This window comes from Fukomys damarensis, unplaced genomic scaffold (genome assembly GCF_012274545.1).
Source record: "Fukomys damarensis isolate Sample0158 unplaced genomic scaffold, DMR_v1.0_HiC HiC_scaffold_13, whole genome shotgun sequence".
Taxonomy (NCBI): domain Eukaryota; kingdom Metazoa; phylum Chordata; class Mammalia; order Rodentia; family Bathyergidae; genus Fukomys; species Fukomys damarensis.
This window is the reverse complement of record NW_022900925.1, coordinates 16,099,750-16,118,187: the sequence shown is the minus strand read 5'-3', so window position 1 is coordinate 16,118,187 and position 18,438 is coordinate 16,099,750. Positions and strand designations below refer to the sequence as shown.

Below are 18,438 nucleotides of genomic sequence, written 5' to 3'. Positions count from 1 at the left end.
ACCAGGGCTGCTAAGCCAAAACCAACCTCAGCCCCTTTGTATGACTGAGGTTCTGTAGTGGCCTAGCTCCTCCACCCTGTTCTCTAGCGCCCTCTAGTGCTACAGTGGACTACACCTGAGCTTCCAAGGAACTTCTGGCCAGCCAGAATCGACCCCCGGAACCTTTGGGGGCAACACAGGCTTGGCCCCAGCCCAGGAACCATTACCTCAAAACAGATCAGACAGAGAGCCAGAAAGAGAAAGATCCCAACCTCAGTCTATTCTGTCTCCCACAGGTCCAGGTCCTCCTCTACTACCTGCAGCACCCCCCCATTTCCTTCGCAGAACTGAAGCGGAACACACTGTACTTCTCCACAGACGTGTAGCCTGAGGCCAGGACGGCTGGGGGTGGGGGTGGTGGTCAGAGCTAGCCCCTCCAGCCACATCCAATACAGACTTGAAAGACTGCAACAGAAATTCCCCAGCCCAGCACTCCAGACTCCATGGGAAGCCAACTTCCAAAAACTGGAATCTGTGCATCTTTTGTGCCACCTTGTACAAAGCCAGCTGACCAGCCCCCAGCCTCACCACCACACCCCAGCTCCTGCCCTCTGTACCTCTAGTTGTGTCTGATGCTCCGTGCTATTTGGGAATTGTTTTATGTATATTTGTCATGCAGAAAAGGTAGTGACCAACCTGGTATGGGGCACACAGACAGCCTGCTTTATTCTTTCATTTTCCCCAAAGCTTTCTTTCTTCCTGAGTCCAGTCTAAGGGCTTTTATTTGGCGCTATGTAATTGCTGCCAGTTTTTCCTCTCTTGGCCCAGATTGTAGCCTCCCCTCAGTGTTCTCCACCCTCTCCTCCTTCCCAGCCTGCCACATGCATGTGCAGCCGCGGTTTTTGCTCCATCACCTGGAAAGTTCTGCAGAGGTCCAGGCGGTAGCAGCAGTGGTGGCCTGTCATCTGCTCTACACTGCCCTCGGCCTCTCCCCGCCCTCTACCTATGGAAGCACACCTGCTTTGCCTTGCTGCCTGTGCAAATGTTGGACAAGGAGACAGACTCACACTAATCCTCAGCTTAGCACAAGCTGGAGAGCTGATTTCTGGAATTTTCCATTTGAGAATCTCCATTTCTGGGGTTTGTCTGTTCTGTCTCCTGCCTACCAGTGAGGCATCTTTGACTGTTTCTTCTTCTGCTGAATTTTCAGTTCCTTTTCCCCTGGTGTTCTGTTTCCTTTGAGTGTGAAGACCCACAAGTGACCTGCTATCAAGAGAGCCAGAGGGTCAGAAAAGCATCTGGGGAAGGGGGCAGTCGGCTATACCACGCGGCACTGGCAGCCTGAGTCATGGGGAAGCAGCTCTTAGCAGGAAGGAGTTGCACAGGCTTTCCTAGTGGGCCGGGCTTCCTGGAGGGTGACTACTGTGGCTAAAGTAGGTGTCCAGAAGCAAGCAGGCTCTGTCCTGGAGGCTTCCTGGCACCTTACATACCTCGTGGTACTTTTGCCTTAGATTTTTCACTCTCTCCACAGCCAAGCACTGCCACGGGGCAGCCCCCACTGCCACGTGTGCTCCAGGGCCTGGGAACGGAAGGCACAATCCACCAACTGACATGGTGCTGCCCCAGCCCATTGCCACCTTGTGGGTGAACTCTGGGAACCTGCAGAAGTTGAGGGAGGATGAGGAATCACAGGCATCTATCTGCCTCTTTAGGGGCTGGGTTTTGCTGGGCCTTCATTGTTAACACTGCTGCAGTGTAGGAGATCAGCAGGTGCCAATCCCAGCCTTGAAACCCACTTCTCAGTACTAGAAAGGAGCAAGATTTACTCCCAAAGCACCATTTCCCTTCTGAGCAGCAGTTGTCCACCCATGGCAATTAGCTTGAGAGGACAGACATACCACTGGGTCATGAGGCCTAGCACAGCTCCCTGGCTCTTCTGTGTGGCAGAGAGTCAATTCCTGGGTGCAGGACTAGGGGAGAGCAGCTCCCATTGCTTGTACTCAGGGCTAAGTCTAAAGAGGGGTTAGCTGGCCCCAAAGCTGTGGTGTTTGCTCGGCAATAGAAGGGCCCTTTCTGATCCTGTTTATACCTGTTGCATTCAGCAGAATGTTATACTCTATGTACGCTGGAGGAAAGAAATGCTTGAGACTAAAATGCTCTCCACCTAGCTCCCAGGTATCAGCTTAGCAAGGAGCCCCATTTCCTGGGACAATAGGTGAAGAATGCCATTGAGTGGTAAAATCCCAGTGTCTGACCATTCCTGAAGGCTCTGGTCAGGTGTTGGTGGTATCAGGGAAGGTTCTCGCTTCCAAAGGATTGACAGTAACAAGCTAGAGGCCCAACTAGAGCTAGGTATAGCCTCAGATGGGTACCTCCTGCCTCCCAGAATGAGAAGTGTTTGCTTCTTAGCACTAGGTAGCTATTGTAGCCCCTACCTTGCTTAGGCAGTATGATAAGAGAACAGCTGGAAAGGCTGAGAAATACAGCAGGCCCGTACTATTTATAAATCCCACCCCAAGTGGGAGGCTTGGGTGCCATACCTGGACTTTAAGCTGCACCATGGAAATAGCTGGTGGGTTCTCCTGAAAGACAGGGACTCTGTAGCCCAGTACTCCCAGTCACTGTGTGCAACAGGGCAGCCTGTGCCAACTGGAGAGGCTACAGGAATCCCCGGCATGCTTGTCCTTACTGGGCAATGGCTGCAAGCTGCCGGCTTTTGCTGATGGAGGTAGGATGAGACCCTTCATTAATATTCGACTTTAATAAGTTGGTAAGGATATATTTTTTTTGTCTCTGTTCTGTTTCAACTTATGTAGATTATTATAAATTGATGTAAACGATGTGAAAGGAAAATGTTAATAAAAAAAAAATGCAAAGCCCCAACATTTGCACAAAACAACCTTGTGGTATAGATGTTTGTAATCTCAGTAGTTCAGAAAAGACCACCAATCTAAATATTTAATTCCTCCAGCTGCATCCACATGTTTCCAAGAACCTGTTTACCTAGCTAACTGTCCCTGGGTCTTCCCTTTGGCCTTTGGTGACTGGGGCAAAGTGAGCCCGAGCTCTCTCCTTCCTCTTTCCAGAGGTCTTCAGATGAACTACTGCCAGGCTGCTGCTGGTCTCACTGTCTGAGTTTGCTGCTGCAGTTCTCAAAGTATCTCAGCAGACCTAGCCATTAATGTTCCTTGGAGAGTTGGAAAGAAGTTGTCTCTTAATTTTCTGTAAACTTCTCTCTACACTTTCCTTGGAAGTGGCATATCTCTGGGCAGCCTTTTGGTCTGTTTGTCCGGGAAGGAAGCCGCATCTCCCGAAGGACCCACCTTCCTTTTGGGATTGCCAGTGGGGTTAATAAGGGCTACCTCTAGCCTAAGCCATTGGACATTGTATTTATTCTGGAGATTGGAAACAGATGTCTCTGAAAATTGCTGTTTGGTTTATGAGCTCATACTAACTCCCTGGCCATCTAAAACAGGAAGCTATTCATCTCTCTCGATTGAATAGTTAGTGCAGACAAGACTTAAGCATTCTTGGTTTATTGAACTGATGGCTACTGACAGCCTCTAGGGTCATCTTTTGCCAAAGCAGTTGTTAGGGCAGCATTTTTTATATTCCATCCCATGTACAAGCCTGGCTGGAAGAATGTCTGCCTGCCCTTCCCTCAAGGTGGTTTTAGGTATGAAGTATTTAGGGACAGGATCAGAAGCATTCCTAAATCTGGGACAGACACCATGTAGAATTTACCATAGAAGGATATAGGTCCTATGTGCTAGCTCACACTCATGACAAGGAAACAGCAGGCACAGCCAGAGGAAGGTGTTACCAGCTGGGTTTGACAACTCACTAATACAAATATATACACACAGGATGGCTGGATGCTAAAGCTGAGTCTTGGAATTCTGGTTAAGAGTGGGTGAATTGAAAAACAGAAAAGCTAAGAAAGCAAAAAAGTGGAAGTTACTTTACAGTAAAAAAGAAACAGTATCACTAACTGAAGGGAGCCAGGATAATGTGGCCTCCACCAAGCCTACTGTCTGCCCCCCGCCCAAAAGTAAACCCCATGGTGTGAGCAACAGAGTAAAAGCAGCACAGCACATAGCAGAGCCCAACTGTAAAAGATTTTTGTTTTTGTTTTTTGCCTATAGCACACAATTGGGCTCAGCTGTTATTTTCACTATGAGACCACAAGTTAAAGACATAAAAAATTTTAGAAACCCACTAAAAGTAGAGAACAAGGGTGGTGGTGAACAATCCTACAATATAATCTTGGCCAGTAGCTGCTAGATGACCACAGCAGGACCCTTTCACACATGTCCCTGAGCTAAGCCTGGGCAGGAAACCAATATGTGGTTCAGCAAACTACAAGCATCCTATCAGGGAGCCCAGCAGGTTTTTCAGAAGAAGCCAGTGGGGATCATGCGGGGAATTTCAGTGTATCCTAGAAAGCACTAGGCTGGGCTTCTGGGGAGGAAGTCTGGCCAATGTGATGATTTGGTGATGATGACAGTCTTCTACAAACCCTGAGAATCTAGCATTCGTAGACTTCTCAGGAAGTTTCTCACTCTTTCTTATTGGATTGTCACTCTTCGGGCCACCCGGCACCATTGTGGGGAAATGTAGAAATTGAAAATAAAAATAACCCAACTTTTTAAACTGTTATATAAATACATTTTAACAAGGATGACAGAATATTAAACAAAAAGACATACTTGGATGGATGGCATGAGTTTACTTTGCCCTGCCCTGGTATCATAGTAGATGTTTGTGTGGAGTTCCAAGGCAAAAGAGCTTCCTGGGCCTTGTAAACACACTGCCACCTTCCCGTCCACAGCACCAAACAACCAAAGACTGGATGCCATCAGGACTGAGCCTCTGTGAAACTTAATTCCAAGCAGTCAATACACAGACTCCTGACCTGCTCTATGGAGACAATCTGGCATGGAACATCCCCTGAAAACTTGGAAGTCAAGGAGCAGCAGGCTATGGCTGTTCCGAAGGCTGGAAGCAGAGAGCAGCCAGGAAGTACCCTCAAAACACCAGCTCTATGAGGGAAAACAAATGTCTTCAGCCCTGAAGCAAGGGCCAAGTGGTACAGAAAGAGTCCTCCAAGAACAGTTCCAGTCCTGGGCTCGCATCCTTCCCCACAGGCAAGTTCTTTCACCGGAGGTAATAATCAATTGCAGCAGAGAAAGCAGCAAAACCTCCACAACCAATGGCCCCGGCCTTTAAGCCAGCTGTAAAACAAACAGAAATAATATTACCTTACCTGTGGTGACAGATAGTGGGGTCAGGCTGCATTTACAAAAAGTTTCTATACCCACAGATGCAAAGAAACCAGCTTAAGCACTCTTGGTCATTCATCCAATGATGGCTCTGTGAGACTTCAATGACACAGTATATATGATCTAAGCCAGTGTCCTTTATTTAATTGCACATTCACTTTTCTCATTCCAAAGAATTACTATTCCCAGTCTTATAGAAATGGCTCCTCACTGGCAGGAAACTGGCTAAGAGGACCAGCCCCTAGAATCAAATGAAAGCATATGGCCTTTTACCCCAATCTGTTTATGGAATAAATTCCTGGGAAGGTGATCAAAGAAGTCCTGGAGGGAGCCGAGCTCACAGAGACCCTGAAAAAACTGAGCAATGATAAGACCAAAAGAAAAGCCACTCTATAAATCACACATGGAGTGTAAGGAGCAAAAGCAGGCTTTAATCATAGCAAATTATCCTGACTCAGAAGATGACAGGCTTTCTGCCCTGAGTAAGTCAAGGTGCTACTGGATGGAGAGAGACCCAGGAGTTGACACTGCTTCTAGAAAAGTCACTCCCTGAAGTCTACACTACATACTTGAACATGCTAACAGAGAAGGGATGGGGGTGAGTTTGTCTGTTGTTTACAGTCAATAATCTAGCATTTCTAGGATGTCTGTACTTAGCTTCTTAGCTTTTTCTTTTTCAGTTGTGCTGGGAATTGAACCCTGGGTCCAGCACATGCTAGGCAAACACTACTATCAAGTCATACCCACAACGCTTTCTCTTTTTCTTCTTTAATTTTGAGACAGGGTCTTACTAAGTTGCCCATGTTGAGCTTGAACTTTGATCCTCCTGCCTTATCCTTCCATGTAGCTAGAATTACAAATTGCACCACTGTGCTCAGCTTCTGTATTTAGCCTTCAATGGGTTGATTCTAAAAATCCCCAAATGCAGAAAGATGTTAACATTGTAATTCATATATATAAAATTAAAATTAACAACTAGGGCTGGTGATGTAGTTCAGTGGAAGAGTGCATGTGTAGCATTCACAAGGCACTGGGTTCAATCCCCAGCAAGAAAACAAAGCAAAACAAAACAGCTGACAACTGTGTAAAATTGAGAAAAATGTCTGGAGCTGGGGATTTAGCTCAGTGGTTCTGCCACCTGCTTTGTAAGTGCAAGGTTCCAAGTTTCAGTCCCCAGTACCAAAAAAGAAAAAGAAAAATGTCTGACCTGGGCATGATGGCACACTCCTGCAATCCCAACACGCTGGGAGGTTGATGCAGGAGGATCACAAGCTCAAGACCAGCCTGGGCAACTTAGTGAGACCCTGTCTCAAAATCAAAAAATGGGCTGGGGATATAGCTCTGCAAAGGCCCTGGGTTCAATCTTACTACCAAAGAAGACAGAAAGGAAGATGAAGAAAAAACCCTAAATACATCAAATGCCTAGCGCTGTAAGCTCAGCACATTCTGCATGTGTATTCAAACAGGCTACCCAAGGTTGAATGGACCTAGCTATGCCTCTGTACTATCCTGCATACCAACACATTTCAATTATTTATTGTGAAAGTTGTTCTACATACTCAATATGGGGCAGTCCTTTTTTCTAAGATAAATCTAGAGCAGTGGTTCTTAAGTGGAGTTGATTTGCCCCTCCTACCAGGAACTTTTGACAACTGAAGGAATGCCATTAGTGTCTGGCTAGACATACCATAATGGAGAAGAATGACTTCCCAACCCCAGTAAAGATTTATCTAATCCAAGGGGCCAGGGATTTAGCTCAGCGGTTTGGTGGCCTGACTCGCAAGTGCAAGGACCCAAGTTCGATCCCCAGTACCAAAAAAAAAAAAATTATCTAATCCAAAATGTCAGCAGCACCAAGGATGAGAAACCCTGATGTAGATACAACCAAGTTTCCAAAACAGTTCACACAGAAGTGATCAGGATTTATTTGTTAGGAGAGAAGAATATCAAGTGTCCTTGGAACACTCATATGTTTGGAATTCTCAACATCAGCACACTGGCCAAGACCACAAAAGAAAATAATTCAAGAGCTGTTTACTAACCTCTGAAACCAATGGCTCCTCCAGTGATGCAGCCACTAATGACGCTGTTCTTCCAATCTGACTTTCCCCGGTACTGTGGGTGGAGAAGTGTAGTTTAGAGTCAGAGCAAGTCAGACCAGACAACAAAGGAAAATAACACAGAGTTTCCAGTTGGCTAATTCAGACTACCCAAAGGAAACCTAATCTTCAAAAGTACAGTAGTTCCCAGAATTTGAATGTATTCACAGATGCCTCCTGCAGGTGGCACCAGAATGCAGAAATTAAGTACAGTACAACATTTGAGAAGTAATCAAAATTTCATCTCAAATTCTCCAATAAATCTATGTTTAAAATTATTAACTGAAAGCTGGGCACAGTAGCACATGTCTGTAGTCCCAGCTGCTCAGGTAGCTGAGGTTAGAGGATCACTTGAGCCCAGCAGTTCAAGATCAGCCTAAGCAACAGCATAGCAAAATCCCCTCTCAAAAATAAATGCAGGGCCAGGGATTTAGCTCAGTGGTTCCACCACCTGCCTCACATGCGCAATGTCCCAAGTTTGATTCCTGGTACAAAAAATAAAAATGAATAAATGCATATAAAAATAAAATTGTTAAGTGGGCTGGAGGTATAGTTCAGTGGTACAGCTGGCTAGCATCTATAAGGCTTTGGGTTCAAATTGCAGCACCAAAAAAATTTAAAAATCATTAACTCCCCACTAACAAAAAGCAAAAAAAAATCCAATATCATAAACATACAAAAATTCTACACTACAAACTATTTTATGGAAGTACAATCTGAACTGTATCTTGATGTTTTTGATCTGCATTCTAGTAACAAGAGCATTTGTATATATATTTTTGGGGGGGTATCAGGGATCGAACTCAGGATCTTGCACTTGCAAGGCAGGCACTGTACCACTGAGCTACATCCTCAGCACAAAAGCATTTATCTTTAAAAGTGAGATGGTGGCAGACAAGGATTTCTTAGAAAGCAGAGAGACACTTACAGATTCTACCAAGCACTCAGTACAGGAAAACATGGCACCCACAATGGCAAAATTTTTGGCATAGGACATTCCTCTCTGCCCCATATCTTTAAGAACTTCTTTTGCAGTCGGTGTACGGTAAGGATCCTTAGGGTCAAAGCCTACGTTGGTATCAATGCCAGCAGTGAATACCCCAAATGCACCTCCCAAAACAAATCCTAAAAGCAAACAAGAGATGAAGATTTCTTTAGCATGTTTTCTGGATTACTGTGTTGGGATCATACTTGAAGACAACCTCTTGGGTGACAAGTGCAGAGGACACCCCTCTCACCACTCACACTCTCTATTTGCCTCCACATTACAAAATTGGGCTAAGCATGATGGGACACACCTGTAATCCCAGCACTTGGGAGGCTGAAGCAGGAGGATTGCCTCAAGCTCAAGGCCAGCATGAAGTGCATAGTGAGACCCTGTCTCAAAAAAAAGGGGGGGGGGAATCTATCTTCTCTGCCTCCTCTAGGATTTTTTTCTTCATTTCAAATGTTCCTCATGATTCAGTCTGCAACCCTCTATTCTCTCCATATTTTCATATGTAAACTAGCCATCCTCAAGTTCAGCTATCAACTTTGTAAATCACTGCGTTGGCCATGGATTCATGCATAAATCACTTAGCTACTCATGTTTCAGGTACTCGAATGCTTTATAGTCAATGCCTCATTTATTCTTCACACTAATCCTGTGAGCCTGTAATCTCTGGAAGGCAGAAACAAAAGGACTGCAAACTTAAACCCAGCTGGACAAATAAATTTTGTTTTAAAAGACAGAAATGTAGCTCAGTACAAAAGACCCTGGGTTCAATCCCCAGTACTGCAAAAATAAATACACAGCTACCACACTCTGTCCACATACAACCCTCTTGAACTGCTGAGCGGAGACATCCATATGGCAGGTTACAAAATGACTGGCTTTGTTCATTTGTTCACTCATTTATTCAGCAAGTTGTTACTAAACAACTGTCACTGCCCGGCTGTGGAAATACTGGATGAAACAGAGAAGAGCCTCATTGTCATGCTGGAAACATGAGAAAATGGAGGTCTTCTCATCACCTCAAGGTCAATAAATAATTCAGTATAATTCTGAACACCTCCGACCCAGACTTTCCTGCTTATGGTTCCTTCTTTCCAGTCATTCCAGTATTGCACTTTTGCTACATCCACTTCTTACACGTCTTTTATTTTCAATGAAATTTAAACTCATCTACAAATGTAGTCCACTTCTTGAAGGTAGGCTGTAAGCTCTCAAATCCTCAAAAGGTTCAATTTTTATTTTTCTTAAAGAGCCACCTGTTGCACGCTACTGTCCAGTCACATTGGGCTCCCCCCTCACCTCAAAACAGTTCCTGCCTTATGGGCCTCTGCAGTTGCAGTTCCCTACGTCTGCAGCACTCTTGCAAGACTTCTAGTCAACATTCTTCTCTCATACGGTAAGACGCTGAACTCACGCGAACGAGGTTCGCGTCTGTCTTGTCTCGCATTCCCACCCCTTGGCACGTGACAGCTGTTAGTTACAATCTGCTGAATGACTAAGTGAACAAATCAACGAACGAGGCAACCACTTTACCGCAGGCCCTGACCATAGCACTGATCCTCTGATCAGTGTCCACCGTGGAAAGCCGGCCTAGGGGACAGGAGAGGCGTCGCCGAATTCAAGGAGCCAGGCACGGGTGCGGTAAGGTCGAGGCTCACAGATCCCTTGCAGCTCAGGCGCGTGGTCTTCTTGGCAGAGAACCCCAAGGCTCTCCAAGCGCCCAGGCCCCCCAGGACCCCGAGAGCTTCGCCTCACCTCCCACACAAGCAAGCGCTGCCTTGAAGGCGCAGCTTTCCATCGCTTTCTCGATCATCTTCTGTTCCTCGCTTTTGGCCGGACTCGGGATCCCGCCTAGGCTCCCAGGCTCCAGAAGCCGCGGCTGGCGCTTGTCGCCCACCAGGTATTGCAGAAGAAGGCTGTACTGCAGCTGGGCTTCTGTGGAACTCGCCGCCTCAGGCGCGGAGCCCCCACCTTTGGAGGAAGCCGCAACAGCCATGACTGCTCAAGAACCCCTCGCGCAGTTCTTCCCACGGCAGATTCCACAGCGTCTGGTTGTTGGCCCCGACTGGCCAGCCCCCGAGTCGCAACGGCAGATTCGCCACAATGAGGAAGTCACGGAAGCCAAAGTGGGCCTGCGCCGCCGCCGCCGCCCCGCTCCCCCCCGCGAAACAGCTATCGTGTTTCCAAAAAGCCTCTTGTGAACGCTGAATCACGTTTATGAGGTGTTCCCAGGTTCCCCACAGACAAACAAGATTCAGATTCAGATTGAAATTCAGAGTGCGGGGATTTATACGACTAACGCGAATATCCAACTACATTTCCCAGGAAGCCGTGAGCGAGTTCTCGCGCGGCGGCCTCCTCCGAAGCCCTTGGTGCCCTCGAGAGGATGTAGAGGAGCGGTGGTGCTTCCGCCCCAGGAGCTTCCTTATCTTTCCCTTCGCTCCTGATCTTTGGAGCGCTCCCACTTTTTTTTTTTTTTTTTTTTTTAGGCGGGAGCCTCACTGTGTTGTCAAGGCTGGTCTCGAGCTCACGAATTCTCCCGCCTCAGCCTACCAGCTTGAGCCACCACAACCGGTTTAATTGGAATGTGCTTGAAGGTGTTGTGAGATGGAATGATGGTAGGTGCTTTGTAAGATAAACGTGGAAGCATGATATAAATGTATAACATAAATATTTTGTTCAATAATTAAGCTTTTGAGAAGAAAGGGGCCCAACAAATGAATGAGCCAAGCGTCAGAAATACCAAGAACTGTGACTAAGAAGTAGAGGCAGCCGGGGTCCAACGGAGGGAAGCCAGGCTGTGTGGAACTAGTGATGTGCACTATCATTAGCATAAAAAGCCTACTTTAGGTTAGGTTGAACCCATTCGTTTACCACCTTGCAAATTCAATATCAAAAGTCAAAACTGAGGTAATAATAAAAATGTATAGAAAAAATGTAGCTTTTATGGTACTAAGTTAGATACCAAACCATAATACTGATTCAGAATAGCATTTTATTTTGCAGTGGTGGGGTTGGAACCCAGGGCCTTGTGCATGTTAGGCAAGTGTTCTACTACTGAGCTACACCCTCAGCCCCAGACTAGCAATTTGTTTGGGTATCTCAAACTAAGGAAGGTGCATGAAAACAGAAGTTGTTAACTGGACATGATGGCAAATGCCTTTATCTCAGCTCTGAGGAGGCTGATGCAGGAGAATCATGAATTCAAGACTGGCTCAAAAAACAAAAGTGATGAGAGTAGTCAGTCAACAGAGGTAAAAATGCTGCTTTAGTGTCCAAAGTTCCCTCTGCTGCCAAACATAAAGGAAATCTGATTCCTCTTGCTCTTGCTCTCACCAGGCCACCCAACGAGCCATTCTGAGGTTGCCAGCAACTTCTCAGTTGTCAGGTCTCATTCAGATCTCATTTTGCTAGACTTCTCAGCTGTGTGTGACATGGTGATCCCTCCTTCCTTTGAAATCTCTTCACAATTCTAATGGAGACGCTCTCTTCTACTTTTGTTACAACCTCTTGGACTTCTTGGAAGGTACCAGTGCCTGACCCTCTCCTGCTGGTCCTCTCAGGGCTTCATCCTTTAGTCCATTGGTAGCACAACTATGGCGCACATGCTGCAGTGGGCTGTTTGTTATCATAACGTTCTAAAGATTCGCCATCACTACTCTAGTCCCTTCTCCTTGTGCAGCTTATTCTGCCTGTGGATTCTTCTTGGGGTTGCAACGACTCTTATGGCATCTAATACTACTTCAAAAGCATTTGTGATTCCCAGATTCTTAGCCCCTACTTAGATTTTCTTACAGACACAAGAACAAAACATTTTGGAAAGGTACTTCTAACTCAACACACCCTGCCATCCACACTTCCCAGATGAATGAGGGCCCATCATTCTAATTTATGCTAAAATCTTATGAGCCAAAGTTGGGTCTGAGAGAAGTTGAAACAGGCAAGGAGGTCTTGGAAAACAAAGAATGAACTAAAGATCCAATCCATAGAACCAGTTAGAGTGCAATAATCAAACACTGAAGGATCTGCCTCAGAGTTCAGGGAGAATCAAGTCCTTAGGTGGCTAATTCCCTGTGCAAAGATACATGATGAGGGATGGGGAGGGAATAGTTACACATTGATCTTCTGTCTCCCTCCCCTATCTCCTTCCAAAGGTAGAATGGGTTTCATCTGATGGAAAATTAAACCCTGTCAAGTGAACTCTGAAAGTGAGAAGTGGTTTCCCATGTCTGTTTCCTTGTGCTGAACCTGGGCCAGCAGTGTAGGAATCTTATCTGGCCATGGCATCCTTGGGAGTCTGGCACCTCTTATATTACAGCTTGGTTCTCCACCCTCCTAGCTGTCTGTTCTGGCCACAGGATACTGGGTTAGAAAAGCATCTTGGTAAATCAGAGAGAACAGAGGGCAATTAAAAGTGAGTTGGATTCAGCCTAGGGAGGGCTGTAAAAAGTCAGACAACTCTGCGCTGATGACCCATCTCTCAAAGGACTTAATGTAATGGCTGGGCGTGGTGGCACACGCCTGTAATCCCAGCACTCAGGAGGCTGAGTCAGGAGTTTCGCTGTGAGTTTGAGACGAGCCTGGGCTACATAGTGAGTTCCAGGTCAGTCTCAACTACACAGTGAGACCCTGTCTCAAAAAAACAAAACAAAACAAAACAAAAACCCAAAGGACTCAATGTAGTCACACAGATGGGATCTGGAAGGGAGACTGAGTATGTCTTACTCAAGTTGTCCATGAGACTCCAGCTGATCCTGAGTTCTCTCAGGGGCCATCTGGCTGCCCAACCCAGAAGTAAAAGAAACAGCAAAAGTTAGGGTAGAATAAAGAAGTTCAAATTTGTAAGTGCAGTATGTTGCATTGTGAATTTGAGTTACATGTGACTGTTGGTAATAATGAGGTTTCGATAGTTTTAATGCCAATAGGAGATATGATCCAATAGAAACTGAGTAGCCAGACATGGTGGCATATGTCTGTGATCCCAGCACTCTAGAAGGCTGAGGCAGGAGAGTCAAAAGTTCAAGCTCAGCCCAAACAATTCAGCAACTTAACAAGATTGTCTAAAAAAAAATTTTTTTTGAAGCACTGGATATGTAGCTCTATGCAAAGGCCCAGTGTTCAATCCGTAGTACTAACAGAGGGAGGAGGAGAGAGAAGAAAAGAGAGGTAGAGAGAATCTGAGTAGCTAACTGATTTATTGCAGATAGTGTATACAAGTGACTTTGTATTAAAAGGGATTTTTGTTATCAATATCCTCCAAGACCAGAGGACAACTAGGACCTAAGGATGAGCATGTGATGCCTCAGAAACTCATGGAAGGAGAATCTAATAACAAGGGGCTATAGCTGAGCAAGAGGAGGAGCTACAGTCCCCGGAGAAGGCAACTGTGTCCAGCACTGTCACCAGGACAGCTTTGTGCTTTCATGAGGGAGTGGAGGTCAGTGGTAAAATCCAGGTATATTCAGGAGTCAAGAGTTGGTCTAAAGTTATTTATATCTATCATATCTGTATGGTAGAAATACCATATAACAAGGTGCTGCTAACCATCCCTCCTAGTGCTGGTTAGTGACATCGTGTTGGTAGTTTGAAATTGGCCATGGTGAGAATATTTACACCACAGAAATGGACAAATGTTAGAAGTTAGGGCTTTTTTGTTGCCACCGTTGTTAAACATTAACCAGCATACCGTGTACTACAAGCAGATTTGGGCAGCCAAGAATATTCCTCCTTTTTGAGAAAAATTGGTAAGTGAGGAATAGTGAGGCAGAAAGGTGGGAAATGAATTCTGGTAGCATCCAGGAAAATCTCAATAAACACTAAATGTTTCTGATACTAGAAAGAGAAGAGTCTCCATGCATCCTAACACCGTTTTGGGCATCCTTTTGGACCCGTGGTATGGACAACATATGGCTAAGGAACACCTCTGGGGCTTTTATACATACTTCTTACATGTGTCCTAAAGGTGGTACTATAGCAGACACCTGGCTACTTGGGCCAAGGACTGTTAGAAAATGTTGGTCAAAAAGAATCAAGGACTGGGCGAAGGACTTTACTAAGTGGTGCCATGCCTACCTAGCATGCACAAGGTCCTAATTTGATCCCAGTACCAAAAAAAAAAACCAAACAAACAAACAAAAAAAAACTCACACACAACAAGGACGCCTAAGTCAACAGTAGCCATGCGTTTCAGAAGGCTGCACAAAACAGTTTTCACCAAGAGCTCAAAAGAGCTCGGGCAAAGGCCAGGAATTTAGCTCAGTGGTTCTACCACCTGCTTCACAAGCACGCACAAGGACCCAAGTTCAATCCCCAGTACAAAAAAAAAAAAAAATCTGGGACATTATATAGCTTGAGAGCATCACAGATGCCTGAAGTAGTTATGACAATAAATGAAATGTCCTTATTTTATTTATTTATTTATTTTTTGGTACCAGGGATTGAACTCAGGTCCTTGTGCTTGCAAGGCAGGCCACCAAACCGCTGAGCTAAATCCCTAGCCCGAAATGTCCTTATTTTAATGATCTCTGCAGCCTCAAGGAGGAATTGAGCAGGACCTAATGACCTAGTATAAATCAATGTTACCATACTTTGGGAGCTCCTTGCTTTGGGCTCAGAGATCATATATACTGCCTGGTAGCAATAGAGACCAGACAGGTGCACATTCTTTCATGAGGGGGTGAAGAGCTTCTAAGTTTTCTCCTCGAAATTACTTCCCCAGAAAAGGATACTTACTGACTGCCATGGAGTCACAGGGCAGGGCCTGACACTGCTAACTGCAGAAGAACAAAGTAAAGCAGCATGCGTTGGGCCTCCAGCCACAGAGTCTTGGGGTTTCATAAATTGACAAATGGCAGCCACCAGATTTTGGACAAGCTTTCCCATATACTACTCAGAGGCACTGTGTTTACTCCCCCATCTCCACAGTCAAGTTCTTGTATAAATTGCTGGCATGGTGGCACATGCCTGCAATCCCAGAACTCTGGGAGGCGAAAGGATCATAAGCCGAGCCCAGCCTGGACAACTTAGTGACTTAGGGAGACCCTGTCTCAAAATAAAAAATGAAAGAAGGACTGGGAATAGCTCAGTGGGAAGGCCTGGGGTTCAATTCTCAGTACTGAAGAAAAAATGTCATTAATGAGCATGACCTATTTATATTTGTGGAGCACTGTCTTGGCCTGGTGGGGCCTGGGCTTGCTGGCTTAGTGCAGGCCTAGTGCACTGTTGCTCTGCAGTAGTGTTACACAGCCTTTAGTGAACATCAGAAGCACCTGCAGAGATAGCCTGACTGTTGGGCATGGAGAGGGCATGAAAGAGATGCATTTCCTAAATGACATTACTGGTTGAGGGCCACACTTTGGAGACTACTGATCCATTTTGTTGTCCACAATGATTACTCTTACTGGAAGTAGAGTCACACTCCCCAGTGTCTCCTTGAAATAGGAACCTAACTGACTCTAGAGCATACCCCATAGCCAGGATCCCTTGGGAGTGTGGCAGAAGTCCAGAGAAAACAGAAGGAGCACACTGCCAGTTTCCTCTGTATCCTGAAAGCGAGTTTGACTTGCTCAAAGGGCCGGCCTCCACAAGTCTGGGCCAATTTATTGTGGGAAAAAGAAGGCACTGATCCCTTCAGCATTATTTGTTTCTATCTGAAGTGAGCGGCTCAACTTCCTAAGTCACACCACAGGAGCACAGATGGCCATCTCCTGCCATATGAGGAGACCTCAGAAAGCAAGTAATAGCCTGAACCCATTGAGGAGCAGTGAGACAGCAATAAACTCAGACCCCTAGATGGAGCAGAGTTGAGAGGCAGGCTGGAGTGACTTTTATTATGCACCCAAAGCCAGAAGCTATTATTGGTGTTCCTGGATTCAGATGGTCCTGAATTAGAATGTACTTTATCCCTCAAACCTGTTCCTCTGTTTCCCATCTGGGTGAATGGTAGTTCCATGTACTCAAAAGTCTTTTTAGACTTCTTGCTTCCTACATCATCCATGAACCTTCTAAGGTTTCAACCCAACCCCTTTCTTTTTATATTTTATTGCCATTGAAGTTATATAAACCCTCATTATTTCTCAATTAACACTTTTTTTTTTGGTATGGGAAAGTTAAACCCAGGGCCTTTGCACTAAACTACATTCCCCAACCTCTTTTTTATTGTATTATTTTTATTTTTGAGACAAAGTCTCATTAAGTTCTAAGTTGCTCAGGCTGGCCTCAAACTTGATTCTCCTGCCTCAGCCTCCTGTGTGCTGGGATTACAGTACAGGCAAGGGCTGCCACAACCAGCTCTAGATCTTAATTGTTCTTGCCTTCTCTTTTGCTCTTTTCCATACTATCCACAGAACTGTCTTTCAGCACAAAAACATGCTGGCTTAATTCTGTATTCATGGCGCAAGAGGAGGAAGATGTTAGAGATTACAGTTTAACTGAGGACCAGAAGGCAATCAAGGTCAAGTATCCTCCAGTCATTTGAGAGTACGAATATTTGGACTATACTGCAGATGTCCAACTACATGCACAGGAGAGTCTGGAGGAAGCACTCGAGCGATGTGCAGTGGCCCTGTGCAGCTACATGGCAGGTACTGGGACTGTGGCGCACCCCACAAAGAATAAGAGAAACCCCATGCGATGATTTACAGTCTCTTCTGATTCACTTTTTGAAAGTGAATCACTTTTATAAGTTCAGTGCTGCTGAATTCTTCATATCCTTGGAAGTGAAAGTACTTAGTATTGATTAAAGAAATTTCAAATTACATTTAAATGGGTGGGGAGAAGAATTCTCTTTCTAAGTATCCTCAGGGAAAGGAAGGGAAAGCAATAAAATATTCAGCACTGCAAGTCTACAATGAAAACAAGCCAGAGGTTTTTGTGATGGTTGACATTTAACACATACACACACTCCTATGAATGACTTTTTTCTTTCTTTTGAGAAGATACAATGATTTAACTTCTTTAGCATCTTTTATTTATTTATTATTTTTTGTACCAGGGATCAAACTCAGAACCTTGCGCTTGCAAGGCAGGTGGCAGAACCACTGAGCTAAATCCCCGGCCCTCTACAGCATCTTTTGACAAGTGGAAATTTGCAGAATAGAAATTTTTCATTTAAAGTGTAACTTTCGAAGTGGAAAATCACCTAGGCATGGTGACATATGCCTGTAATTCAAGCAACTCTGGAAGCTGAGGAAAGAGAATTGAAAGTTCCAGACCAGCCTGTGCAGCTTGGCAAGACTGTCTCAAAAAGAAAAAAATAGTAATAAGAGGGCACCCCAAGTTTCCACCACAGTACTGACGAAGAAACAAGGAAATAGAAAGTCAGGGTATATACCATTTTTTTTCATTGAGTTTATTGGTACTTTTTAAGTATGCAGTGCAGTTACATTCATCATTGGGATCCTGGACCTTTACATGACAGATCTTGGTTCTCAATTTTTCAGTCAGGGTATAGCATTGGTCTGCATTCTCTACATATTCAGACTTAAAAGAATTCTTCAATTCTTAAGGGGCAATTATGGTCCTTCCTTTAATTCCCTGTTTTGGCAGCAGGTGCCTCAAGACCTTCCAATGGGATGCAAGCCCTCCAGTCTGGTCCCAGGAAGGACCACCAGTGTAAGCAGCAATCTGGATGGAATCAAGTTTGGCAAAACAAAAAGAAGAAGAATTTGAGAAAATACAGTTCTACACTTAGAAAAAAACACACTCACATCCCCTGCTCTGAATTCTTCTCTGTGCCAGGATGAAATCTAAACTCCATGTGTTGCTTTTATAACTTGTGCCCAAGAAGACACACATACTACAGTACAAGCTTAATTCTGACTGGAACATTTCCATTCCCAGTTTTCTGCTTTTGATATTCTCACTTGGATCTGGAAGTGATGAATCAGAAGCATTCTGTACCTCGTATTCTTTAGTGTTTGAGAGATGAATTTGGAGGTTTGATTCTGTGTCATTTCTTTCCAGATACCATTCTTTGACTTGGGCCCTTCACCAAGTGGAAAATGTTAGACACTTTTGTTCCTAATATGTCTCATTTCTCTTTTACTCTGACCTGTAATAACCATGGAGAGAACAACAGTTTCCT

The 18,438-nt window shown here is 45.0% G+C and overlaps 2 protein-coding genes and 1 pseudogene across 5 annotated transcripts in view; 2 read left to right on the top strand and 1 right to left on the bottom strand.

Annotated features, from left to right (window-relative positions):
* Positions 1-4,054, top strand: part of Abr (ABR activator of RhoGEF and GTPase) — a 150,936-nt gene extending 146,882 nt beyond the window's left edge. For all 4 annotated transcript variants that reach the window (XM_010642189.3, XM_019210375.1, XM_010642188.3 and 1 more), the window contains one exon: positions 276-4,054. In XM_010642189.3, the coding sequence (XP_010640491.1) occupies positions 276-365 (90 nt within the window). In that variant the 3' untranslated portion in view covers positions 366-4,054. The remainder of the gene's footprint in view (positions 1-275) is intronic.
* Timm22 (translocase of inner mitochondrial membrane 22) lies at positions 2,779-10,699 on the bottom strand. The gene is made up of 4 exons (XM_010642191.3): positions 10,110-10,699; positions 8,289-8,485; positions 7,304-7,376; positions 2,779-5,213 (listed from the first exon to the last, which is right to left on the bottom strand). The coding sequence occupies exons 1-4, from the start codon at positions 10,348-10,350 to the stop codon at positions 5,137-5,139; spliced, it is 588 nt and encodes a 195-aa protein (XP_010640493.1). The 5' UTR covers positions 10,351-10,699; the 3' UTR covers positions 2,779-5,136.
* Positions 9,773-17,293, top strand: LOC104874916 (annotated as a pseudogene).
* The last annotated feature ends 1,145 nt before the right edge of the window (positions 17,294-18,438 follow it).